This window comes from Vanellus vanellus (assembly GCF_965231255.1).
Source record: "Vanellus vanellus genome assembly, chromosome: 19".
NCBI lineage: Eukaryota > Metazoa > Chordata > Aves > Charadriiformes > Charadriidae > Vanellus > Vanellus vanellus.
The window spans coordinates 6531514-6558840 of NC_138924.1; the positions used below are offsets into that span (position 1 = coordinate 6531514).

General features: G+C 40.3%; 1 protein-coding gene across 2 annotated transcripts; it reads left to right on the forward strand.

Moving 5' to 3' along the window:
* Nucleotides 1-24612, forward strand: RABGEF1 (RAB guanine nucleotide exchange factor 1). Of its 2 annotated transcripts, XM_082492970.1 has the most exons (10): nucleotides 1-77; nucleotides 10517-10702; nucleotides 13106-13272; nucleotides 14313-14432; nucleotides 17496-17662; nucleotides 19232-19313; nucleotides 20120-20252; nucleotides 20679-20770; nucleotides 21120-21376; nucleotides 22391-24612. In XM_082492970.1, exons 2-10 carry the CDS (start codon nucleotides 10524-10526, stop codon nucleotides 22787-22789), a joined length of 1596 nt encoding a protein of 531 aa, XP_082349096.1. In that variant the 5' UTR covers nucleotides 1-77; nucleotides 10517-10523; the 3' UTR covers nucleotides 22790-24612. The 2 variants fall into 2 exon arrangements, with proteins under 2 accessions (XP_082349096.1, XP_082349097.1); XM_082492971.1 differs by lacking the exon at nucleotides 14313-14432.
* The last annotated feature ends 2715 nt before the right edge of the window (nucleotides 24613-27327 follow it).

Below are 27327 nucleotides of genomic sequence, written 5' to 3' on the forward strand. Positions count from 1 at the left end.
GGAGCGCCGAGCCGAGCCGAGCCGAGCCGAGCCAAGCCGAGCGGAGCGGCGGCCGCCCCCGCCGCCCGGGGCAACCGGTGAGCCGCAGCTCTGGGCCGGGTGGGACCCCGCCTCAGGGGCTGCCCGGTGTCGCTGGGCCCGGCTGTGGGAAGGGGGCCGCCCCCGCCGAGGGACCCACCTCCTGTGGCAGCTCCGCGGTGACAGTTCGGTGGCTGTCAGCGTCCTCCCTCCCTTTTCCCCCCGCCGTCTCCGCCGGCGGGTCGTTGTAATTTGTTGTACGTCCCGGTGATGAGGCGGCTGAGCCCTGCCGGGGTAGTGTGGGTCGTACCCGGCCCCTCTCCTCAGGGCCGGAGCTGTGCGAGGGGCTCACCGGGCCCCAGGAGGGACACCGCCGTCGGGCTCGGCACGACGGGATACGGAGAAACTTCACAAACCTGTTTTCTCTATGTGCAGTTCCTAAAACTAAGTTGTTTTTATAATATATATATTAATTATTATTATTTGAATTCTGTGGGTATGTTTCAATAGTTAATCAGGGTGAAGGTGTCACTGGTAACTTTGCAAATCCCTCCCCTCAGCCTGTTTCCCTGCTAAGTTCCCTGTGGATCGGGGGAGCTTTGACTCTTTGCTTGTAAGTATTACCGCTGCATGGCTTCTTATAAGACCGGGGATCAAAGTCCTTTAAACTCAAGCCAAGTGAGGTTTGAAGTATATTTAAAACGCTGAGCAGCGCGTTTTGGTTGCTTTTGTGGGTGTTTGTCACTGTGTGAGCACCTTGGGTAGCGTTCAGGTTGTTCCCTTGAAGTAGGGAGTGCCTGTATTTTCAGAGAGGGTGGGAGATATTGAAAGATGAATGACGCACTTGAAGTACCAAAAAACTCTCTGAGGGAGTGGTTCAACATTGTCTTAAATCCTGCTGGTCTGGGCTGCCTTGGGCTGTGGCAGGGGCACTGTCACTTGTGTGATGGGGTGCTGGGTCAGCTGAGGGGGCTGTTACCGACAAAATTCAAACCAGTTTGTTTGGGCTTAGTGGGGCCCTGATCTGGCTCAGCGCTGGAATCGGCGGCACTGCACAGTTTTGGAAAAAAGGGTGGCTTTATGGAGGCTGTGCTTTAAATTCGTTACTGATACGACTTGCCATACTTTTCTTGTTTGGTCTCATAGTCGTGAAACTACTTTTGAAGTGGTGCTTTGTACTGGCAGTCCCTCATGCCAGCACTCTGGGACATGTACTGAGCTGCTCTGGGTTTTCCAGTTACCTGAGAGTTCTTTGAGACTAATGACTGATCAGCACAGAAGGACATCACATTTTCCAGCAACAGTAGTTTACCCAGGAATTGGATGGGTTGGCCTTCTGGACAGGGTTACACAAGTGTTTTGCAGTGGGGAGGATTAGGAAGAGAATTGGAACTCGATGGAATGCTTCGCTGACAAAAAAAAAAAAAACCAAACAAAACACTATAGAAGGGAAGAATAGGATACAAAGCCAATTATACTAATTCATAAGATCACTTTACACAACAAACTATGAATATAAGCTTGAAGATAGTCCATGATTCTGGTATTTAGTTTTGTTTTGCAGTGTTATCTAATCTAGAACAATCTCAGCTCCCTCCTTCCCCTCCTGATGTTTGCTATGTAATCCCCAGTTACGCTTTTTTTTTTTTTCTCTGATGATGGACTATTTGTGACCTAAACTAGACTTAAAAATCGTGCTTGTGAAATCCTGTTAAAACACTGTCAGTAGCAAGTCAGGTACAAAGCGCATAAGATATTTTGAAGTTTTTCATTGAGGTTGTAGCAAACTTAGTTTTAATCTGTATCCAGGTAAGTGTGGTTGGCGTCTTGGCAAAAAACACAGAACATGTAGGAGCCGATCACTGCTGTTTCTGAGGAGATTTTAGAAGTTTTAGCTAATCCTCTTCATATTCTTACTTGAATTCCTGGTCAAACAGTACAAAGCAGTTTTTAGATGTTTCTTGTGATTTCATTTAAAAGTTCAATTACGAGTCACATGTTGATGGTGAGATGGAGTCTGTGAATTCATGAATACACACTACTCCTCGCTGAGCGGTCATTGCTATGGGCAGTGGTTAAGAATTTGATGCGAACAAACAAAACTCTAGCGCTAAAGGTCTGTACCGACGTAGGAGGGGGAAAACGCATTGTGGAGTTGAAGTGAGCTCTGTGGGTAGAGCGTTGAAGCCTTGTGGCCATTAGATTTCAGAGGTTTTAAGTAGTGGCTGCAATTTCCCCTGCCAAATTACAGTACCAAACAGTGCGGTTATTTTCAGGTGGCTGATCAGATTGTGTGTCTGTCATCACAGTTAACGACTCTTTCTTTCCTCAGGATCATTAGTTAGCAACCTGCACTGTTTATACTAGGAAACAACTGCTATAGCTGAAGCTTCTTAGTTGCCAAAAGATGCACGTTAAAACTGTGAAAATTCAGATGATCTATTCTGCAAAGATAGCAACCATGTTTCTTTCCTAATTCGTAAATTGTCTAATGGCTTTTGTATTTTCTGTTCATGAGTCTCTTAGATCATATTGCCCCACCCTTTCCTGTAGAGGAAATTAGCTCATGGTTAATTACCTCTTTGCTAATTACACGCCTAAATGTTTAGGGTTACACATGAATCATGACTATTTCAACACGTACATGGCTCTTAAGAATTTTGTGGCGTTTGGGTCAGTGGTTGCTCTTTGGAATACATACATGTTATTTTAAGGATGTCTTTCCATAGGCAAAATTTGTAGTTGTTAAGAGACCTTAACCCAATCCCATCCTTCCGCTTCCCTCAGTTTTGATGCACTTTCTAGTCTCCCTTGTAAATTTATTTTCAGTAACTGAAGTTGCATGTGGTTTTAGGTAGAGCTCTCTTGAACTGATGTGAAGCATGGTGTGCTATTCAGGCACCAGTAAGATGTAAACCAGCAACTGTTACTGTAAGAATTGTGTGTTTGGAGACTTCCCCAGTTTTTCTTTTCCTGCTCTAAAATCCCATGCCTGGGGATGGCCATTAGAGACCAGACAGTTGCAGTGAGTGATACTGCATAAGACATTGTGAACACTCTTTGGAGCACTTTGATATTTTTAATGAGAAGAATTAATGCAAGTTGTTCATTAAATGCTATGAAGACTTAAACTGGAAGAGCCAAATCACGTTCGCTTCAGTCCAGTGAAAAGGCTGGTGGAGGCTGTTGCTAACAGTTGTGCCAAGGTTTTTTTGAAGACTGTTGATTTTGGGGAGTAAGGTAAAGAGATAAGAAAAACAAACCCCTCCCCAGCCCCAAACAAAACCAACCCAAACCAAAACCAGAAGGAGGTATTCAGATGTCAGAAGACAGGGTTAGGGTTTTTTTTGTGGTCAAAAGCGTAGAAGGCTGAAAGAGGCTTCCCAGAAAGCAAAGGTAGTTCCCTACCTTTGTGTCAGCCTGCCTGTTTCCAGTCTGTTATGTGAAGTCTTTTCCTTTTTTAGATGCATTTAGTGACCTTTGGTACCAAATATGGAAACTCATTTACAAAGCCACTGCTTTCATTTCCAGAATTGGCATGCAGAGTTATTTAGAAACTGTTTTTCATAGCCTGTAATAATTATAGATTGACTTGCAGTTACGTCTTGCTAAAGGAGTTTATAGATTGTTTATACGATACCCTTTTCTACTCAGCTTTGATATGTGAGCTTTTTCAACCAGCTCTTCCATCAATGGTGCCCTGAACAATCCAGGACTAATAAATAGTGTACGAAGAAGTCAGTATCTTGTCATTCTGGCAACGATGCAGTCTGCATTGGCAATAAAGGTCCGCTGGGTCCCTGGGAAGTAAGGTAGGTACATGTTAGAAAGGAACAAGAAAAACAAGGCAGTGGTGTCTGAACTCGTGATAAATCTATACTACTTCCAAACCTTATTTCGCAGTACTTTCCCTGAAGCCAAAGCTGTGTCTGAAGTCCTCGGAAACCTTAATGTGTTATGAAAAATTATCTTAGGTTTATTGCTGGAAGGAATGCGTTACGTAAGTGCAGTCTCTTTCATGTGTGCATTAAATCAGCCCTTCGTGACAGATCCTGTTTTGATGAAAGGAGCCCCTTTTCCATATTACATAAAAGCTGAGAATGCACTTGTTCTTTGCTGTGACTATGATACCTGCTTCCATAAGTTTACTATGAATTTTTCCAGCTATTTTGTAATCTGGTCTGTGTGAAAATTATAATACAGTCTTTTGCTGTTGTTGACAGCTTTGAGTCTGATACGGAAGGTACAATGCCTGGGAGCAGTAATTGCTGCTACTTAAGTCCCCATAACAGAATACTGACAAAAATGGCCTAAGAATGTATGGACTTACAATTGGAGGAGAGAGTGACTTTTGGAAACTTAAAGCTGGTTTTGTGCTTTATGTAACTGGCCTGCATTATCAAGATACCACGTCTGATCATCAGGTGTTGGCAAACTTTTGAGCTTTCTTCTTATCTCCTAGTTTTAATTGTGCAATAGCACTGATTATGAAGGCTTTATCTTTAGTCCCATGGGAATGTAATGGAAGATCACCAGAGAAAAAAGTAGTAAAATAGTATCTGGTTGCTTAATTCTGTGTCAGTGCGATCTGGTTAGTTCTACACTGATGTTGGTGAACTTCACTGTCTTTTTATATGAGCAGTCAAGATGCCGGCGGTCAGACAACTGGCCTGATGGACCAGACCCGTACAGGAATGTGGGCATCTCAGGTGGGACGTAAGCAAGGTGTTGCTGCCTGAGCTTTGGTTACTGTTGTAGATCGCATTCTGGTGTCTGCGGCTGTTTCCCAGTGGTGTGTAGGGAAGGAAGATTGTAGATTGCAGTCTGCAAATGTTGTGTGAAGACTAAATGCTTTGATGCAATCCCTTTGTAGATTTAGATGTATCCTTATTGTTTCCCATGAGAAACTTGGGCTCCTGAGACCTGAAACTGAAAACCCTTGAAAACTAGAATATGGGTTTTACTAAGCACATGCATTCAATGAATACTGTCCTACTTCAGGTCAATGGAGAACATTTCTTAAAAAAAACACAAACCTTTCCTCTTTCCTTCACTCGCCACTGACGTGCCCCCCCCCTTCCCCTTTTGTTTCCCCCTAACCGACCTTAATGCTTTGGTTCTTTTTCTTTGATAATACTTGTAACAAAATGCATGTTTCCTGTGTCTTAACTCTTTCTGTGTTTTCTTTAGTAAATCTTCAAAGGCAGATTGGAGTATGTGACTCGGGGAAAGTGATGTGGCTGTAGGCCAGCAGTATTTTGCAGAAAAGTTGGGTTTTCTGGTTTTGGCTCACATGTCTGCTTCCGTGGCTGTGGTAACCGAAACCCTGTACTGTTTGCACATACATTTTCGGTTGCAGCTTTGACAGAGTCACAGAGGAACTGCTGGGGCAGACAGCTGGTTTATCCATTGTAAGAAAATTATGTGAATTTTCATTTTCTGAAGTACAAGCTGTGGTTTATTGGATATTCTTCTTGGATGGCAAACTTGACAGGAAAAATCAGGGGGGGGGAGCAAGAGACCAGAAACCTCTGAGTTGGTATTGCACTTTTAAAAAAGTATCTGCTCAAGTAAATGGGTGCTCAAAATACTGCTGAATAAAAAGAAAAAAATTTAGATGAGTACAACAAGAAAAATATGTTGATAGGAAGATGTATTCGAGAACTTCAGAATGAATTGCAGTAAAGCAAGTAAAAAGCTAATTTTGAATTAAACCAGTGTTGTTTTTTTCCTACATGCTAGACATCGTAACAAAACTAAATATTCTAATATGCTTATGAAAAAGCTACAGAAGAAGATCTGATCTGTCGTTAGAGACCGTTGATGTGCAACTCTTCAAACGCATCTAACGTAACCTGTGTCATATGCCTCATCTGCCAATGATGTACGAGTATTTTGTGTGTTCTTGATATCAGCGCAGTTCAGAGAAAGAAGGCTCCACATCTAGAACAGCATGGCGAAGCGCAGCCACGGGCAGCTGATGCGCGGAGTTAGCGTGCTGCCAGGCCGGGGGGGTACCGGCCCGGGAATGCATGCGGCAGCAAGACAAGGAGCCCTTTGGTGTCCGTACAGTCTGGTCCTCTGTTAGCTGTGGTACAAATACGCTGATTGCCAGCAATGCAACAGCTTTCCATGTTGTAATTGTCCAGAATAAATCCACTCTTGCAGCCGTGATGTAGCAGCACGTGTTAGCAGTGATCCTTTAAGGAACAACGCACATGATGTGTAAGGTGGGGGTTACAGATTGTGATCGCAGAAGGGGGTTGGGTGTTTTCTGTTTTTCTGTTTCAGAGGAAAGTGGGAGGGAAGAAGCTTTTACTTGCAAATAAGTAACAAGGGGAAAGGGGTTTTATAAATTAATAACTAAGTCTAAGAGCCTGTTCTTTTTCTAAACTTTTCGAAGGGGTGATACTAATTACCACAGATATTAACCTTTGATGAGGTCTAGTACTGGTACAGAAATGCTTAGAAGAAGATTCTGTATCATGGTATTTATGAGGGACTATGTAAGAAGGTGACATTCCTGCTTTCCCTGACAATATACACAGCAGAACTGTTTGAAGCACTTACTAAGCAAAGCAACGTATGAGTATACTTTATAAATTACAGACGTTTGATGCTGGGTGGGAGACATGGTGCTTCTTGCAGTTCTTGAGAAGTGTTTTAATTGGGATACAGGAGATGTGAAAAGGATGTTTGGTGCAGTGCCCCTCTCCAGATTGTACTGGTTAAGTTTATTTATGATCTTCTGGTACTTTACTGTCATTCTCGATTAGATGATTTTTATTTTTTTTTTCAATGTGGAAGTTTGTTACCTTCCTTACTATTGTTTTCCCGACTTTTCAGCGGTCAGGCAATATGGAAGCTGTTCAGAGTTGCCTACCTCTCCAACTCCAGAAAAATAATAAATTTGTTCATTCTTTTGTATTATATTACTCAGAAGTGAGCTTTGAACAGGTCATGCATTCAGGGTGGGAATGAAAATAAGATGTCTGACCATGCAAAATAAGAGGTGTGACTTTGCAAATACATTGAGGAGTTGATCTTTGAATAAAGAATGATATACCTTTAGCTGGAGGGGAACAGAGAGACGGGAAGAAAGAAAAGGGAGGAAAAAAAGCATTTTGAACACTTAAAAGTTCCAAGAAAACATTTTTAGGAATGAAGGAACATAAAATGCAGTTATTTAGTTGCAGAAAGTTCACTTTGAGATGGATTTTTCATATTCAGTTTATTAAAACTTGAGTTATCCATTCATTAAAATGTAAATGCTGACCTGCAAAAATTGGCTGTGAAACTTTTTTTTTTTTTTTTTAATGGCTGTATGTCTTTAAAGGAAGCAGAAAGCCTCTGCTTTAAGTGCAGCATGTGATTTCTTCATATTGATTCAGGGTGACCTCTTTTGTCCCTGGACCTGAAACTGATGCAACTGCAATCGAAAATACTTGAAGGGGAGGAATCAGAACAGCTTGCTTTCTCCTGGCTTGGCTTTGCAGCTGTTTACAAACCTATCCCAAAAGAATGCAAAAAAAATTAATCTTGCTACTAAGAGACCTGCTCTGCTTACTCCAGGGAAAGCTGCTGAACTTTGACACTAAACAGAACCTTATTTTTAGTTCTAATGTACACAAAGGGCTAGCAGGATGCCAGAGGTAATTGTGGCGCTCGTATGTGGTTAAAGCTCTGTGGATACAGAAAGCTAATTTTTGTGCGTGGGTATAGAGATAGTGAAAGCGCACAACCAGCATAGAAAGCGAGTTTGCTGTTAAGCTTTCAGAAAGCAAGATGGTGATGTGGGATAGAAGGAAGGTTGTGTATTTCATTCTACTCCGTTAGTTTTCAAAAAATCCGAGCGTCCGAAGCACGGTGCTTTTGCATAAGAACAACAAACACCTGAATTCACGAAACCGGCCTACAGACTGCGATTGCACAACTGTTGTAACTCACGCCGTGGAGGTGGGTGATGGGATCAGGGGTGTTATTTCCTTGGGTGGTAGAGGTCAGCATAAAATTTCTCTGAAGTTTGTGTTGTGAAAATGTTTTTATCTGCTGTGTCTTTGTAGCTCCCTTTATCATACAATGAAAACATTCAGACTGATCGGCTTTACCATTAATGGCAATATTGAAAATTTTATGCATGGTGGTTTTTTCCTACTACAGGCACCTGCAATAGAAGTCTCTGATCAAAATGCTGCTGCAGCTTTTGTTTTTAGGAAGCGATCTTGAAACAGGATCAGGAGCAACTGAAGAGTTTCAGGCTTTTGCTTCCCCATTCTTTTCAGAATTGGTGATAAAGGGCATGCGTGATGCTCTGAGAATGGGCTGTGTTTCCAAATACTGCCAACGTGCAATTGCTATCCCAGGCTGTGCAGCTGATGAACATTTGATGCTTAATTTCTGGTCTGCTAGATAGATTGTCAGTTGGCAGATCTATGTACCGTTATAGTCAACATAAAGACCTTACTTGAGGAATCAGAAAATGAAGATAGTACAAAAACCAAAAGATTTTTGTGAAGGCAGTGTACTTATTTTTTTCTGTTAACTTGTCCATATGGGAATGAAATAAAGCACTCTCAAATATTTAAAATCTAGTTACTTTTTAAAATTTTGCTTTGCAGAAGCATATTAATGTCTGTTTAACTGTCAGACATTTCTGTGGGGAAGAAAAGAGAGTATTCAACTGCTTTGTCTAGGTAAATGAGAAGACGTGTCTTTATAAATGATGCCATTAAGAAACTGATTCCTGTAATATAAAGGTCTCTACAATGAAACTATTTTTAGATTATTTTTTTTAGAAACTCATTATTTCTTTCAAAGATAGAAAAGCTGTTGGTGGAAGGAGCCTTAATACTCACATAGATAAGATGGAATATTTAATTTGTTCCCCCCCTCAGAGAAAATCATATGTGTTTTCTGTTACTTTACTTAAAATAACTTGTTTAGATTAATGGAAAATGTTAAACATCAGTCTTTTAAAATGGTTGATCTTATATAATTCAACTTGGAACAAAATAGCTGTTACTTCCTATAGTAGAAAACTGTCTTTGGTAATGACAGTTGTGCGTATCACATCTGTTTCGCTGGATGGCCCAGAGAAGAGTTCGGGGCTCTCTCTGAGACTGTTGACTGCAAGAGCATCCGGCTTTGCTGGGCAGAGACTTGAACAACCAGAGATCCAGAATCCTCAAACATATGAATTTAGGAGTCATTATGAATCTCGGGGAAAAACAAGATTACTGTGATAGTTACTGTCATTCTTTAAGAAAATTGCTTTTCAGCTTGCTTTCTGTACTTTGCATCTCGAGGTGTGTTCTGTTTTCCTTGTGTGATCTTGAGTAGTGTTCTGGAGGGGAGGGCAGCGTCTTCAAGCTGCAGGGCAGTGTTGCTTTAAAAATCTTCTGTTTTTCCCGTTAGAGGAAGGAAGTCGTAGGGATGCCTTTGGTTGTGAGTATGAGAGCAAGAACCCGAGTTGCTACGGTGCTTGCTCAGCTTATGCGAAGCACTCTCTGCTGAGGATGGCGGGAAGAAAAAGGGGCTGGATTTGGTGACCAAGACCTGCTTTCCAGTTCCTTGCTGTGATGTTTCTAGGGTCTGTGTATGTCAGTATTGCAATTCAAACGTCAATGTTTTAATATGCAGACCTTAAACTTGCTAGTGTAGGTGATCCTGTGCTGCTTTTCTCTTAAGATGAATCCAGCGTTTAGAATTAGAAGCAGCTGAAATGCCCTTGGGAGCAAGCTGGCGTGTGGGATGGTTTCTGTCAAGCAAAGAAAGGGGAGGGCTGGATCGTTGAAGACACTGCACAGTGGTGGTGTAGGCATGAAAATAAATCTTTTTGTTGCAGTCACTATATATAAATTCTGTAGAGCTGTGGTTTATACAAATGCCCAACTTAACTCTGAAGTAACTTGAATACTAAAGGAAATGGAGGTTCACCTCATCCAAACCTTGCTGAGTTTGCTCTGATACTTCACTGTGCTGTGAAGACACATTCTTCGAGGCTAGAGATATGTTATCTAAAGTCTCACTAGTGAGATTCTTTCCAGAGACAGGCCCAGCCTGAATACAAACCGATTTACATTTTGTCTCTCACTCAGTTTGCCTCTCTTTGGTGGTGACTGTAACTTTCTGTATTTCTTTTTTCCTCCGTTGCTTTGTGCCTCTTGGAACAGTGTGCTGGTGAGATGAGAGAACTGTGCCTTTTTCCACATGCGTACGTAGCTCCATGCCTGGTACTGCTGGCCTGCTTTCCAGGCCAGCTGTCTGGTACTGTTCGCAGGTCAAAGCTACGCAAACATATGCTAATGTTGCAGTTGGCTTTCGGGGCTGCGTGGTTGTATAACTGTGCCCTTCCTCCTGTGGCCTTTATTTTGTTTACTATGGAACTATTCAATAATTAAAACGGGTGACTTTGTTCTAAAAGACAAGCCTTCAAAAGAAATAATTTCTAGCAGGCTGTTACCATGTTTCTATCTTTAACCCTTTTCTCTTTAAACAGGAAGAAAATGAACCTGAAATCTGAACGCAGAGGAATTCACGTTGATCAGTCAGAGCTACTGTGCAAGAAGGGATGTGGTTACTATGGCAATCCTGCTTGGCAGGGATTTTGCTCCAAGTGCTGGAGAGAGGAATATCATAAGGCCAGGCAGAAACAGATTCAAGAGGATTGGGAGCTGGCAGAGCGGTAAAGAGCCCTCTTTATTCTTCCTTCATGTTTTACAGTAGGGTGACTTCACTAAATGCTATTCCTGTCTCCTATTTTCTAGTCCTATTTGCTCTGGCTCAGTTGCATCGTAAGTTCTCAAATTTGACCTTTTCAGCAGGAATTAAAATCTTCCTTTTGATGCAAAGATGAATATTTATGGCATTCTAATTTAAGTGGTTTCAAAAGAAAGTCTCTGAAGTAACAAATGTAAACACCCCCCCAACTCTCAACAAATACTTTGACCTAATTTGCATACTGAAATCTGTAATTCTAACTAGCAGTTGGAAGGGTGAAAGTGACAATTTTGATTAAAATACCTCTGCCTCTGGAGACACAGTTATTGTCTTGAATATAGCCAGCACAACGGTTTTACATTTTAGCTACTGATTTAAAAAATTGGGTCTGTGGTCATTCTTTTAAACTGCAGGGTTAAACCCAAAAGCATCAAAGCTTTAGCTTTAAAAAGTCAGGTAATTTTTCTAAGCATGTATTTTCTGCAAAGCAGTCTAGTTTTCCTAGTGTGATAAATGCTTGACCCTGAAAATGGGCGTTGGAGGAAATCTATGCTTGAGTGAGAAAATAAGAGCAGGTACGACTGCTTTTCGTTGGGTTTGGGTAGAAAGCAAAAGCATTACCCGCTGCCTGAGAAACTGCAGAGCATCCTGTTTTGTACCACAGCTGTCCTTTGTGTCATTTCCAGGTGTGAGGTACATGACGTCCACTCAGAATTAACTGTTTCGGGATTAGGTGAATTCTTGAGATGGAGGAGCATCTAGCTGTATATCATGAGTTGAGTGGCAGTTGACTTGAGCTGGCCAAGATGTTTGTTCATATGGACACAGATTCTCTACATAACTTACCTTGATGCATTAGTGGCGTATGCCAGAACTCTAGGAAAAAAAAGTACAAGTGCCTGGGAGAGATGTGTGCACTTGAGCTTGGAACCCTTCGGTGAACCTGAGTTACCTCGTGATATGTTAACCAAGGTCATTGGGGGGAAAGAGAAAAAGAAAAGGCATTAAGTGCAGTGTTCACATCAGCCTGCCTGAAGGAGGTGACATCTGTGGAAGCGCTCTGAACTTGAGTTGGGTCCAAACTGATGGTGATAGTTTGGAAGCCCTAAGTCTTCTGATATCTAACTACCTTAGACCCCCTTACCTTAGGCTTTGAAGTAGTTTGTTTGTTTGTTTTTAAAGTTCTCTTTACTGTGCGGCACTGGAAAAGATTAACTGCAAAGAAAGGTAGAAAGAAGTGCTTGAAACCTTTTCTAGCCTCATCAGGAAGTGGCAGGTAAGCTGTTGAGTACAGTAGAGAGGACGTGTCACTTGTTCCTCTGCCATAAATTTGGCTTAAACAGTTAATAAGGACTTCAGTAATACTAGAGCAGATAGTAATGCTGTCAGTCTTATAACATGTATGTACAATAAAATGGGGCATTTAAGGAATTCTTTAATAAGTAACTGTTCAGTGGGGAGATGCTAAAGGAGCAGATAAGCTGTGATTGTTGCCTGTAGTGAACAGAAAGTCTCTACAGCACTGATAAGACACAGTTCCCGCCTCAAGAGATTACAAAGGCAATACCACTTATGGTCCATCCTGCGCTGGATGGATGTTTAAAGAAAATTGCTCGACCTTTTAGCATCTCGAAGAGCGATATAATTTCATCCCTTTTAATCCTCCTGCACAGGAAGCAAAGTAGCTGTTGAAGGATGAGCGTGTTTGCCCCCCCCCCCCCCCCCCCCCCCCCCCCCCGCCCTTTGTACATGTAGATTAAAGGATGGGCTTGGTCTCCGCAAAGCACCCATCAGTGTTGCAGTGAAGAGGCTTGCCTCATTCATTCAAGCAAGCATATGTATTACCAAGGCTTTGAAAACAAATGATGACAACAATTATCTGTTTCCCAGAATATTTCTGAGGTTGTGACAGGGTATTTCACTTGCTCAGCTGCGAGCCATGTTTTTTATCTTCAGTAAAGGATTGCCTGTGGTAACAGGATATGAAACAGAACAGGATGCAGGGAGGAAGGCAACTGAATTGGTTATTGGCAGTGCTCTCACAGTTTTTCCCTTCACTTCTACCTTTGTAGAATTTAGGGCTGTGACATGAGGGGAAGGTGACCATAATTATACTTCAGTCTCCTCCCTTTTGCCCTTACTGTTTAATCCTCCCTGGCCATCTCAAGCTTTCCCTCACTTTCACCCTTGCAACATGGAAAGAGTGGACTTAATGTAATGGAGGGAGATGTGGTAGGAAGCAAGAAATGAAGATAGGTATAGAGGAGAATTAGTGTATCAAGTGAGTAATTAATTTATTGCGCAGGAAATTAGTTTATTTATGCTGATTTTAAGCACTTAAATCAGACCTACGTTTTTCTACTTCCAGGCTTCAGCGTGAGGAGGAAGAAGCATATGCCAGTAGTCAGAGTACCCAAGGGGCACAGTCACTGACCTTTTCAAAATTTGAAGAAAAGAAAACCAATGAGAAAACACGAAAGGTCACTACTGTGAAGAAGTTCTTCACTGCTTCTTCCAGAACGGGAGCTAAGAAGGGTAACTTTCTCCTTTGCGTTTAATGGTTCTGTACAATGTGTTAAGTTGTATTGTTGATAGATGTATTGTACTAAAAGGCAGAGTAATGCTCTGTGACTTGACTTTAAAAAGTTGGAACAATGATGCTTCTGGAGTGCGGTATGTGAAGTCACACAGAAAAACGTGAGCTTTTGGGTGATGCCAAACAATCTTTTAAATAGAACAGTGCACTTCTAAACCTGTGGCCATATTTGTGTTAATTATACAGGAATTCTTCCACTAAAGTGTAGTACAAACGTATTCCTACTGGTGGTCTACCACTGCACTGCTGAGTGGAATTATCTTGTTCATATGACAGAAATTCTTGCTAGATTCATGAGTCAACCATAGTGTGATACTGTGGTTCAGGACTTGAAGGGAAACTCTTCCTGAAGAGAGCAGGAGAAAAGGTACTAGCTGTCAGTGACCCCAAGCAAACTGTTATGTCAAAGTGTGATAGAAATGCTGATGTAAAATATCAGGTGATGCTGCCATAATGGATCACTTCAAAAGCTTTAACAGGAAAACCGGCATGTATAAGCAGGGTGCCTTTAAATGAAATTAAATGTGAAAGGAAACTTGTAGTGCTTATGTGTATGTGGGTTGTGAATATCAAGTTTGTGGTTGGCTGAATGTTTATTCTACAGCATGTGTTACAAGTCAGAATGATTAATGGCACTGATGTCTTTCCATAGCAATAGCTTACATGGGCGAAAAACGGGAAATGCTAGACTGTGGAGGAGGCATTCCAGAAGAAAAAGCAACATTAATGTATTTTGGCCTTATGGGTGATGCATTTCCTTAACAAGAAATTCTCAATATGTCTGGATTTTATCTTAGAATTTGTCCTGGTGCATGGGCAGCAGCTGGCTAACAGGCATTCAGCTATGTGTTAAGAACTTTTTTACGTTCATTCTTCTCACTTTTCATATTTTCTTTTTTTTTTTTTTTTTCTTCCATTCACCATTTCTCCCGACACGCTCCTGCTCTTGGTGTCTTGCTCGCTTTTGCATTTATTTCAGTGGCTCAAGAGAAAGTCGTTAAGCAAGGACAGCTTGGGAGGGAGCGAAATGCTGATAACATTCTCAGGGATTTGAAGGAAATTTTTACTCCCTCCTGGGAACTGGCTTCCCCTACTGAAGGTAATGCAGTACAGCTTGAGCAAGCTGTCTGCGTGATTATAGTAAGCTTACTTCTTAGTTGGGCTTTGCAAAATACAAACTAGGGTTGTGCCAGTTATAACTTGTGCTGTTGAATACGAAGAGGACATAAAAAGCAAGCGTAGCATCTTGAAGTGAACTTGAATCTCTAAACCAATTCTTTGCTTTTTGGTAGGGAAAGTATAGCAATAAAGCTGAAGCTTCTTTGAGCTCTACCTTAGCGTGACATCTGAAGGATTATGCCGTTTCAGAAAAATTAGAATTTTATAAGAAGTAGCTAGATCTTGTGCTGCTTCATATTTTTATCAAAAAATAGTTCCAGGGTGCCATTATAAATCTGATTATAAGTCGAAACTACTTCAATTTAATAGTTCACACTTCAAGAACTTTTGCAATCTCAAAACGTCTCCAGATGTTTGTTACATTAATCAAGAAGACAATTTCATATCAAGAGAAGACATACTGGTTTCATTTAAACCGAAAGGATGCCAAAATCCGTGATGCAAACAGCTTTAGGATCTTGTCCTATGTTATTTGTTTGCAATTCTGACATATTCTGCTGACTAAAGAAATTTGAAGATGTACCATTCTTCATTTTGCAAAATACATGAAGAAGATGAATGGCTGTGCATACTAGAGCTAATGACAAACCCTTTTTTTTATATTCTTTGCTTAAACTCAGATGTATGACCATGGCACAACCATAGTGAACCACTGGAGTGCTAATGTTCTGCTGTGACTACTAGCATTTTTGTAGAATGCCTTGAGAAAGATTTTAATAATGATAGCGTTCGTTCTCTCTAAAGATGATCCTTTAACTCTTCCCATACTCTTTCTTTTCATTTTGACATATCTCCTCTACTAGGTTCTCTACCTTGTTCAGGTGGTATTTCTTCTCTGTAATCAGCTTCTTTTTAGTAAGACTTAATTCTAGATTTTTAGAGTACATGACAAAGCTGAAAATATTTTGTTGCCGAAAGTATATTTGTTCCTGCAGTCCTTAGCGCATATTGTGCAGATTTGTTTTCCTTAAATCAGGATTTCTACATAGAGATTAATGAAGTTGCAACATTTCTAAGCGACTATGCGTAGTTCTTGGTGTGACTCATTAAAAAGACAGTTCGTTCTAACACTCAATTGTTTTTTAATGGCTGCATTAACAGTAGTCTGCCCTAGTTGGCTACATCTCTCTAGTAACTAAAAAATCTATTTTAAATTCGTGACTGAAAAAAAATCATATTCATATTCCTTGAGGTCAAATAGTGGAATGAGGTTCATTATTTTTATAATACAGTGAACTCAATGTTGAAACAAGTAAATAAATCTTCAGCTGTTATTTGAAATGAAGTCAGTATTTAATTATGGAAAAAAATCTTCCATCTTAATTATGGAAAAAAATTCTACCCTTTCAAAATGTACCTGCTTTCTTTGTTTATTATTTCAAAACTATGCTTTCTTCTTACTGGTTATGTAATAGTAAATGTAACAGATTTAGATCAACATACAGTGATGGTTCCTGTTCAGCTTGAATACTGTACAGCATTCTACTTTGAATCTTGGGTATGAAGAAGGTTAGAGGAAATACCCTCTGAAAAAGTGTTCTTGTGTAACTAGAAAGGAGATTGATTTGCACTCTCTATCTTGATTGCTGTAGTTGGAATGTAAATATTTGTAAAGCCTTTTCCATTCTTATTACTTCAATACCATAAATGTTCTAAAGGTACCTGACCAAGTGATCTGGAGGAGGTTATGCTGAAGTGTCTTGTGCTTTGGTCAAATGATCAGTGTGTGTTAGTTGCTGGATCATACAGCTTTGAATTTACTAAAATGCTGGATCTCTTTAAAAGGAAATAACAACAAAAAAAGCCCTGATAAGCTACTTCAAGTTCAAATTTAAACATACCAATTTAAATATACTAATCCCATTTATTTCCTTTTATGTTGGAATTCTGCATGTGTGCTTATTGAAACAAGAATTTTTTTGTTGTGCATGATAGTATTTTCAGATTGAAAGATATGATTGTGTCACATTGATCATGAATATTTTCATATTTTCTGTCTCTTTGCTGCTTGCTTTTCATCATGTTCATTTACATCATCTCTGTTCAATCCTTCATTTTGCACAGTCTTGGCTGGCAAGCTGAAAGGTGGGTGAACTAAGCTTGGGTAGCGAAGGTATTGGATCAGTACAATTAACTTGCAACGTATACCTTGGAAAATCAGATGTGTTGGTGTGGAAAAACGCTGTGGTTGCAGCTATATAAACTTGCATCCAGTGCTGTGTGCGGTCTGTGTTCCTACCTCCTTCTTGAGTGCCGAGCAAATTCTTCCTTGAACAGATGCGGTGCTTCTGCTCTTGCTGAAACACGAATGGCCAAGTTCTCATTTACACTGCAAGTGCGACTCTGTGGCATCTGCTGCCTTTGCACCAGCCTCGTGCTCCCATTCCTTGTCTTGTGCTGCTGCTCCTGTGTCCTGGCAGGCAGCCACCTTGGGGGGCTGATGGAGCTGAAAAATAACCCCATAAGAAACACTGATTTCTGACTAGGACGGCCCCAAACTCCTGCTTCCCGAGCTAGTTCATGAGCCAGTTGAATGAATGCTTGCGTTGCTGCAAGCAAAGGAGTGGGAATGTAAAGGTGAGGGAGAATGGAAAAGGAACCACTCCGTTATCTTAAACTGCTGCAGAATCCCATCTGGAAGCCTTGACCTTATATGGAGATAGCTTACCTGGGGATGAAAATGTAAGAAACTGGAAAACAAACCCACGTTACAGTAATTTGCTAATATTAAAAGGCCATTAGTGTAAATGTGTACGTGGCTATAAATGTTTCACTTCAGTGAAACATTCAGTTTCCTAGAGTTCTGTTGAATAATATCCAGCATCTCACTGGTGAAGCTTGAGAAATAAATGCTTATTCATCTGCACAGTTGAAAAAGAAAAAAAAAAAAAACAACCTGAAATATTAATACATGTTAAACACTTCTGGAATTCACCCCTCAATGTAAAAAAGCTAATCTGATGTTCCCAAACTTTCCCAGCAGAGATCCAAGAAGCCAAGGCTCCCAGCCCTTCCATAAACAGGCAGGCTAGCATCGAGACAGACCGAGTATCCAAGGAATTCATAGAATTTCTCAAGACATACCATAAACCTGGACAAGATATCTATAAGCAATGTAAACTATTTTTGGACACAATGAATCATAAAAGGGTAAGTTTTGCATGCCTTTTACATAAATAAAATGGAGAAATTGGGGAGAGAGAGAGAAAATGCTGCTGCTCTTCCGGTGGTTTGGTTTTTATACGTTGTATACAGGAGTCTTCAGCTGAAATGCTTAGTCAAATGAAGATCTTGTGGCAGTCTTAAATTCTGAATGCCTTCCTTTTTGGTTCGGTATGTGACCAAAAAAACCCTCCAACGCCAGGATCTCGGGTGTTATGAGAGAACTTTGCTTTGCATCCTGAATAAATTAATTCCAAAAGATAAAATGCCTGTTGAACAAACAGTTGTCTAGATAAATATGACTTGTGGAAATCATAATATATTACATAATGAGTTTTGAGGTATCGTAAGTCTAAAAAGTTATAAAGATAATACAGTATCAAACCACACATCTCCCCTTTGGGGAAGGTGAACTTGACTGTGCTCTTTTTTTTTAACAGGGAATAAGGGTTATATCTTCATTCTCCATATAAAACATTTAGTGTTCTTGAAATATTAATGTGTCTGTGGTGCCACCTATGGTTGAAGTGAGTCAGTATACAGCACACTTTTTTTTTCCTTCGTGTACCTCTCCTATTTAGTATGTAGTTACTCAAATTATATCAAATTGGATTGGAAATTAGAGGGGGTTCTGATGGAATCTTACACACCTTCCACTTTGAAAACATCTTGAAATCTTTTTTCTTTTAGAACTGATTCATTCTGAGGATAGAGTGCGTGAAAATAGTGTATCATTATTATTGGTTATAAACATTGAAGGTACTCTCGTTTCCTGGTTCCTTGATAGTTTGTGCTAGTCAAAAAGAAGTCTTTCTCAAACATACAATTTGCTGCTACACGTAAACCAGGTCTAAAATGCAGCACTGCCATCAGAGCTGAGACTTTGCGTTCGTGGTAATTGTCTAATTTTTGGCTTTAGAGAATTCAGAAACTAAGTTCTCTCTCCATTTTTTTTAACATAAGGTTTTATGCTGCCACTTAATGCTGAAAATTTACTTGATTGATAAAGTTAATTTTAACCCTTTAAAGCCTCCATTATTTTCTTCAGTGGCTCAGTTAGTTAGTGCTCAAAAGACAATGTTTTGCAAATAACGTTATGAATATATTTCATAGTAACTTTATCATTACAGTGTTTACTGTATAGATATTCTTTCAAATATGTGATTTATGTTCTCGCTTTTTAGGTATACTGTATACCATCTTTTAAAAAATTATAGACACAAAATTGGGAGCAAACATTCTGCTTAATAGTCTACATTATTTTGTCACCATTACTCGGGGATGCGTCTGGGGAATATGGCATTGCACCTGTCCAATTCTGTTGCTAATATACATCTGTTCAGCATCTAAACATGTCTTTCACATGTTAAAGAGCCAGTATGTCTTGGTTTCTTATATTTTTGAATATAATTCAGCCAACATAAACACCTCTGATGATATATTCGCATTCTCAGACTGTTACTGCAGCTGGACACTTTCCTTAAACAAAACCAAACCATCAGAGGCATTGCTGCTGTTTCTTCCACACATGTACACTTAATCAGTTTTCTGTTACAGGACTTAAGTATTGAGGAGCAATCTGAATGTGCCCAGGACTTCTATCAAAATGTAGCAGAGAAGTTACAGACACGTTGGAAAGGTATCATGTTCCTCTTCCTCATATCTTACTGCTGAAAAAGTAGTGATTTGAGGATAAAGCCTCTTGCGTTTTCAAGTAAAAACAAAGCATTCCTAACCAGCTTTCAGAAATGTTAACAAATTCTAGTACCATAGCTAGAACTATTCCCAGCAGCACTAGTTCTATGAAGTTTTGCAGTCTAAATTATTTGTTTTTACAGGTTTTTCTTAAACTCTCAATTAAATGTGGTGCAGTCGTTTTCATTTCTTGTTTTAAATTCAGTACTATTTGTTTAAAACTGAGGTTGAATGTGTAGCCTCAACCCAATTAGCAGGCTGTGAGCCTTATGTTATACTATAATGCCCAAAAAGCTAGTGAGAGGGGAGCGAGCGGTGCTGTTGCAAACTGCTTTTATGGTATGTAAGTGGCACAGCTTAAACAGGGACTTTTTTTAGACATAAACAGGAACAGAGGACTTGGAAGACCTTACTGGATTTATTCTCAAAGACTGTATTTTTGAGAAATATTCTTGTAAGCTACAAGCAGCTGAACCTAATTTATGTGTTGAATGTGCTAAATGAATGTGCTTCATTGTGAATCTAGGCATGTACTTACTTTGGCATGTCACTATGGTGTTCTCACCATTATATTTTTACTTCTTGCTGTAGAGAGTGAGAATACTCCAAGTATATCCATTCCTTATTAACTCAGGTTGGCTCAAGACAGTAGTACTGATTTGGTGATATTAGGACCAAACTGTGTTAAACCTTCAAAACAGACATGGAATGCTTTATTTACTGTTTTGGGGTGGGATTTGTACCTTTCAGTGCCCCCTGAAAAAGTTGAGAAAGCAATGGATCAGATTGAAAAATACATTATGACTCGACAGTATAAATATGTCTTTTGCCCTGAAACAACTGATGATGAGAAGAAAGATCTTGCTGTCCAAAAGAGAATCAGGTAAGTCTCTGAAAGAAAAATAGCCGAGTAATCCACAGTCCTGTGAATGAGCTCTGAATCAAGCACATGAAAAATCTGCTGCTGCACGCACAAAAATGGCAAGCTTTTTAAACAGAAAGAGTTAAAAAGACTTTATTTAAGAAACAGAAGGAATTAGCAGAATGAATAATGAAAGCTACTGCGCTAGGAAAACTAGTTGGTGTGCTTTTGTTAAATTATGCCCCCCCCCCCCCCCCCCCCAAAAATATTTTTTTCTGGAAATAAATTACTTCAGTGGAATAAACTGGATTATAACTGGACTAGTGCCTCATTTACACAAAGCACTCCTTGTGCATTGAATTCAAGAAGCAGCTGGTTTCAAACACCTAAATGTTACTGGCACAGAACTGTTTAACTTGTTTAACTTTTTTTTTTTTTTTGTCACAGGGCTTTGCACTGGGTAACTCCACAAATGCTGTGTGTTCCTGTCAATGAAGAAATTCCAGAAGTCTCCGATATGGTTGTAAAAGCAATTACAGGTTTGTGAACGATGAAGTTTACATTTCGAGCTTTAAATTTCAGATCTCTTGTTCACAGACATTATTTTCTGCTGTCATCAAAAGGGGTCCAGGCTTTTAGATTTGCAGTAGTCTGTGTGGTGTTGGACTAGTTTATCATCTGTGAAGCGGGAAGTGTTTAGGCTTACCTGATCTATTTTAAATGCTTGGACTGAACCAAGAGAAGGTTGAATAACCAGATACTTTTATGGAACATTAAGCACCACAGATAAAAATGATACTATTTTAGTATTGTCCAGTAAGTGTCCTACTCATTCAGGCGTCTGATTAATATGGTTCTAATGATTTGAGAACTTTTTTTGTCTTACAGATATTATTGAAATGGATTCAAAGCGTGTCCCTCGTGATAAATTAGCATGCATCACCAAGTGCAGCAAGCATATATTTAATGCTATTAAAATCACAAAAAATGAACCAGCTTCTGCTGATGACTTTCTTCCAACACTTATATACATTGTTTTGAAGGGAAACCCACCCCGCCTGCAGTCTAACATCCAATATATAACACGTTTCTGTAATCCAAGCAGGTTAATGACAGGAGAAGACGGCTACTATTTTACCAATCTGGTAAGTGCAGGGATAGTGTTGACGTTTTAGATGACAAGATTGTCTTTTATTTGGATGTAGGAATTTCCAGTAAAGGCAAACACAGCATAACATAGAAGGAAAATTAAAACTGCTGTTCAAATGGTGGTTGACGTTACTTCGCGTACAGCAAGCTCTTTTGATTTATATCTCCTCTCTCTTCCTTCTCGGCTTTCCAAACCAGTCAGTGTTTTGCTTTCTTTATAATATTAAACCCTTTATTTCAACAGTCTGGTGCTAAGACTTGGGTATATTTTTATTCTGTCAGGAGATCAGTACTTTCCATTCCTAAAATCCTGAGTTTGGACTGTGCAGATGTTACAGATGCAAAGTTCCCCATTTAAGCCCATGAGAGTTTATCTCTTGAAGGGACTGCAGAACCAGGCCATTAATGTGTGGAGCAGGAGGCATTTATTGGTGTGCTTTTTAATATTAGAAGGAATTATGAACTTGGCTTCTCTGCATTTCATCGTAAAGCAAATTTTGAGGGAAAATAGGTAGTTAAATGTGAAATACTTGGAATGTTAAAAATTCTTTTCAGTAGGAGGAGAGCATCCACTAGGAACGATGGGTATTTGACATGCCTTCCTTCAGAAAATGAATAGAGAGCATAGCAGGTCTCTGCTGATCAGGTTATTAAATATTAATAGTGCTCTCGTCTAGTTGACATGTCTTGTTCTTTCTGGTCTCTCACCTCCAAAATGCAGTGACCCTGACGTTTGTAATTGATGGTAACCAGTGAGTCAGTACTGCTCAGGTGAAGTGGTGTCTTCCTGTATCCTCCTCTTGAGTTTTCAACTTCTTCAGACTCTGGGGGGAGAAGAGAGGCATGTGAACTGTCTGGAATCGTTAGCTTCTGGAAAAGCTCTTCAGGAGCAATCTCTTGAGGCGTTAAATAAAGTAATCAGTTATTGGTCTATCAGTGGGATTAAAAAAATAGAATGTGTAAGTTCCAATGTGTAGCTTGCAGTGATAGTCGCTCTGTTTCATTTGCAGTGCTGTGCTGTGGCCTTCATTGAAAAACTGGATGCTCAGTCTTTAAATCTAAGCCAAGAAGATTTTGATCGTTTTATGACTGGTCAGACATCCCCGAAGAAGCAAGAATCTGACAGTTTTTCGCCTGATGTGTGCCTGGGTGTTAAGCAAATGTATAAAAACTTAGACCTACTATCTCAGTTGAATGAGAGACAGGAAAGAATTGTCAACGAAGCCAAGAAGCTTGAGAAAGACCTAATAGATTGGACTGATGGAATTACAAAGGAAGTCCAAGATATTGTAGAGAAATATCCATTAGAAATAAAACCAAAAAATCAAGCCTTAGCAGCTATTGACTCTGAAAATGTGGAGAATGACAAGCTACCCCCACCACTGCAGCCTCAGGTTTATGCAGGATAATTATCAGTGTTAACTTTGAAAAGCATCATTATCCTTACCTAGTACTATCTGCTCCTTGGGAAGGGAAGTAAATTTAAGGCTAAAAATGAGATGAGCTTAAATCAGTACATTTTTAAAGGTACATTTTTTTTTTGAGTGTATTGTTAATTGTATTTATTTTATTCAAGTAGATTTCTATTAGGCTTTTGTGGTTTTTGAACTGAATTGAAATTTTCTACACAAACCGGTGTAATTTTTAAGCAACACTAGCCCCTTGACATCTTTCCTGAAAGCTTCCTCCTAGGCATGCACTTACTTGTTTTTAATAATTAGTTTAACTAAAAGAATTCAAGTTCCAGCAGAAACTCGGAAGATACCAGTGTTAGTTTGAATTTATTCTGTAGCTGTAAAGACGAAATATATATTGTAAAATATGTAAAATTGTAAATAGATTTAAAATCTAATGTCTCAATTGTGCATGACATCTTGTGTATGAATGAAAATGCTAGAAAAGTGTTCATTTTAGCACCTTTCAGTTAAATCACGTCACAGAATAAAGGCAAGCACACTGCTAATGTGTAAGCTAGGTGGTATCGCTGATGAATTACACTCAGAGAAGATATTGTTGTAATGATTTGAAAACTTGACATTCATCTTGAAATCTGTTCTGTAAAAAAAAAAAAAAAGTGCTATTTAAAATATGACATTTCTTCATGTAAACGTTCTCTCTGCTTTGTCAGTACACCTGATAGCCTTCAGTGGTGCACATAAGTGCTGATATTACTGTTTTCAAAGAGAATGTTGAGCCAAGCTCCAGAAAGGAAGGAAATATTTTTATTAAAAATCGCATAATGTGGAACTAAAAGGGGGTGGGGAGGAGATAGTGCAAGAGTTGCACCAAAAGTGGCTTTCTTTTTCTGCCATTGCCTCGTAATTTCCATTGGTGGGCTAGGTCTTGATTGCTTTTTTGACAATCCTGGTAGATAAATAAGTTCATATAATTAGAGGCTGCTTTTTAGAAGAAGCATGAGCCGTTGCTCTGAGCAGAAAATGCACTTTATTTTCACAAAACATCAGTCTTCTGATCTTTAGTGACACCCCCCCTTTAGCAAAGGGAGTTACCTTGCTAAAGTGTTGAACATCAAGTAAACATGACTTTATGTCTCTAGAAGTTTAATGGGTGTACTTCAGGAATAATAGCTCATTCCACAAAAAGTAACCTCTTGTAATATAACTTTTTTATGCCAGTGAAAACATTTTATATATAATTTTAAATATCTTCCAGTTAATCCAGTCTGCCATGACTTGTTTGTGTACCTGAGATATCTAACATAAAGCTACTTAGCTTGAACTGCTCTTAAACAATGTTAAATTCTTGCCATCAAGGAGGAGAGTACCTACCTCTTTATTATGTTCCACTGCTTTAAAACACTGCTATTTTAGATTTGCACTGCAATAATTTCAGACCACAACTGTGATTTATCCCTTTTTGTCAAATGTATTTATCCTTATGAACTATGCATTCCTAGTGTTTCCGAGAGAACCAGTTGCCCAAAACTCCACTCCTGAGGTGAAGCAATGACCTAATGGGATGATCACAAGAAGTTAGATTATTTCATGTATCCATGTGTCACTGCGCCCAAATTGCTTAGGATCTGACCATTGCTTGCAGTAAACAATATTGTAAAGTCTTTATTTTCTTTACAAACACTAGGTGCTACTTCTGATATCCAGGTACACAGGTTTTCCTGAGGGGAGGGGGGAAAAAAGCAAACTTTGAGCTACTGTATAAATTCCGATGTTTAAATAAAAGTGTGTACATTATGCCCTTGTTAATGAGTTCCTAAAAATCTCGTCGCTGGGTTTTGTTATGCTGTTAATGATTAATGTGAATATAATTGTGACTGCTTCTGCATTCTCTGTGTTTTGGGAGACACAGCTCTTAGACATTCAAGTGCCAGTCTCGGTAACAATGTCTTTTTCTTTGCAGAAAGATCATTGTAGTGATTAAGTACTTAAGAACGACTCGCTGGTGCATTTGTAACTAAAGTATTTCTAATTCACATGCCATCTTGTTATCAAGCCACTAAAGTGGGAGCGTTAGCAGCAAACAAATCCTCGAATGCCCCGTAAAGCAGGTAAGATGGGTTTCGGGGAAGCTGGATTTCCGTGCCCCATCCGAAGGTTAGCCAGCAGGAGCCGTTTGCTCCTGGCCACGGTGGAGGCTGGTTGGTAACAACGGGAACTTGCATTCTAGCGTTTGAGTAACCACACTGCTTTAAAATCTTGTCAACATTTTATTAGGCAAATGACCAGTCTGTAGGTGAACCAGGTAAATCGTTTTGTCTTGATTAAAAGGAAGGTGGTTCAGTTGCCCCAGTGATAACTGCAGAGTATGTTTCCAGCGTTGAAAAATTCAGACTGGGCAAGCCATCCTGCACAGGGCGCTGCGAGGTGCTGGGCGCTGCGCTGGGAAGATGCTGATGAACCCTCATGTTAGCGGTACTGGGTGGGTTTGGTACTTGCTCGGGGGAGTGGGCGTCACTGCAGTATAGAGATGCTCTGGTCCCAACAGGCAAATTTGGCATAAGATACAGTGAGAGACCCCAGGGATGCAAAAAGTTATGGAACAGCACCTATGAACAAGTTACTTGTGAACTAGAGAATTTAATTGAAATACTGTCTTAAAGTGAATTGGCATACAGGCTACTATGCTTTGGTGACAGTCACAGTGTCAGAAATTCTTTGCTTTTTTCAACAGCCCACTACTGATTCAGTATTACTGAAAATGAAGACCCTGCAGCTCGTTACTAGGAATCCGATCATAAGTTGTAAGGTACTTCTTTGCATGTGAACAGCCTATTTATTTTGCTGTAGTAAAGAACCTATTTTACAGGAAGTACTGGTTAATTAAACTGTGCAACATCTTTGGTTTCACATAACTGAATTATGAAATTGATGATAACTAGGTAAAGAATTAATGTTTACTAATTCTCTGGTGTATATTCTCTTGTGGCTGGGCATCTCATGCTTAAGGGAGAGAGGCACAGGTAGATGCTGACAGATACAGATAGTGCTATTGAACAGCAGTTTGGAAAAAAAAAAAAAAAAAAAAAAAGGGTTAAAATCGTTGAGGGGACAGGAAGCAGTGTTCTGTCTGATAAAGAGCTGAACCGCGGAGGTTCGTACGTTATAGTGGCTGCAACACAGCACAAAATGGTTTGACACTTCATCTGGGTGTCCAGGAAGAGATAAGGTGTCCTTTTGCTTCATCTACAGCCACCATCCTTTTGTCAGAGATGTGTACAGAAGTAGTGTATGTGTCGGGATTTTTTTACTGTCCAAGAGGCTTGCAAAATGTGCATCGGCACTGCTACCTCCGGCTCTCCAAAAGCCATGGTCAAGAAGTGAGTTGGTCACTAACTAAGGCAAGTAACTCAGTGCTCTCCTTAGACATCGTTGAAGACAGGGCCATTTCTGACCTTTCTGAGCTTCGGGAAAATACTGTAGTTTTACCTTTCTGAAGTACCACACAATTGCAGATACTGAAGGACACTTTCCTTCCAGCGTGTCAAAGTGCTGCAGTTTGGGATGGGTGAGCAGGTAAATCGTGTGGGTGCTGCAGCTGTCCTTGCTGTGAACGGAGTGTGTGACGGCTAAACCAGCTGGGTAACGCTGGAGCGCTGTTACCTTCACTTGTCCCTTCACTGGACAGAGCCTGGCTCTGCCTTCTTGATACCCTCAGGTAGTTATATACAGGTGGGCAGGATCCCCCCGATTCTCTCTTCTGGGCGCAGTTGTCCTCACTCTCGGCTGGGCGCACTCATCCCTCCATCTTCTGCATCGCCTGTGGCTGGGTTCATTCCGGTCTGTTACTCCCCCTCAGGAACAAGACTTTACATTCTTCTTTCCTGGGCTTCATTATAATTAAAGTGTTATTCTTCCGGTTCCTTCCAACTGCTTTAAGGATTTAATCTTGAATGCTTTTAGGTATTCAGAGTCGTCTTGGTTGGAAGGGACCTTTCAGATCATCGAGTTCCAACTGTTAACTTGACACTGCCAAGTCCACCACTAAACCATGTCCTTCAGCCCTACGTCTGCCCCTCTTTTAATTACCTCCAGGGATGGGGACTCCACCACTGACCTAGGCAGTCTGTTCCTATGCTTGACAACTAGTTCTGTGAAGAGTTTTTTCTTAATATCCATCCTAAACCTCCCTTGGTGCAACTTGAAGCCATCTTCTCTTGTCCTATCGCCTGTTATTGGGAGAAGAGCCCGAACCCCCCTCGCTACCCCCTCCTTTCAGGGAGCTGTGGAGAGCGATAAGGTCTCCCCTCAGCCCCCTCTTCCCCAGGCTGAACCCCCCCAGTGCCCTCAGCCGCTCCTCATCAGACGTGTGCTCCAGAGCCCTCACCAGTTCCGCTGCCCTTCTCTGGACACCCTCAGTGTCTTTCTTGTCATGAGGGGCCCAAAATGAACGCAGCACTCGAGGTGGGGCCTCACCAGTGCCGCGTACAGGGGGACGATCGCTGCCCCAGTCCTGCCGTCTTGGAGAGGTT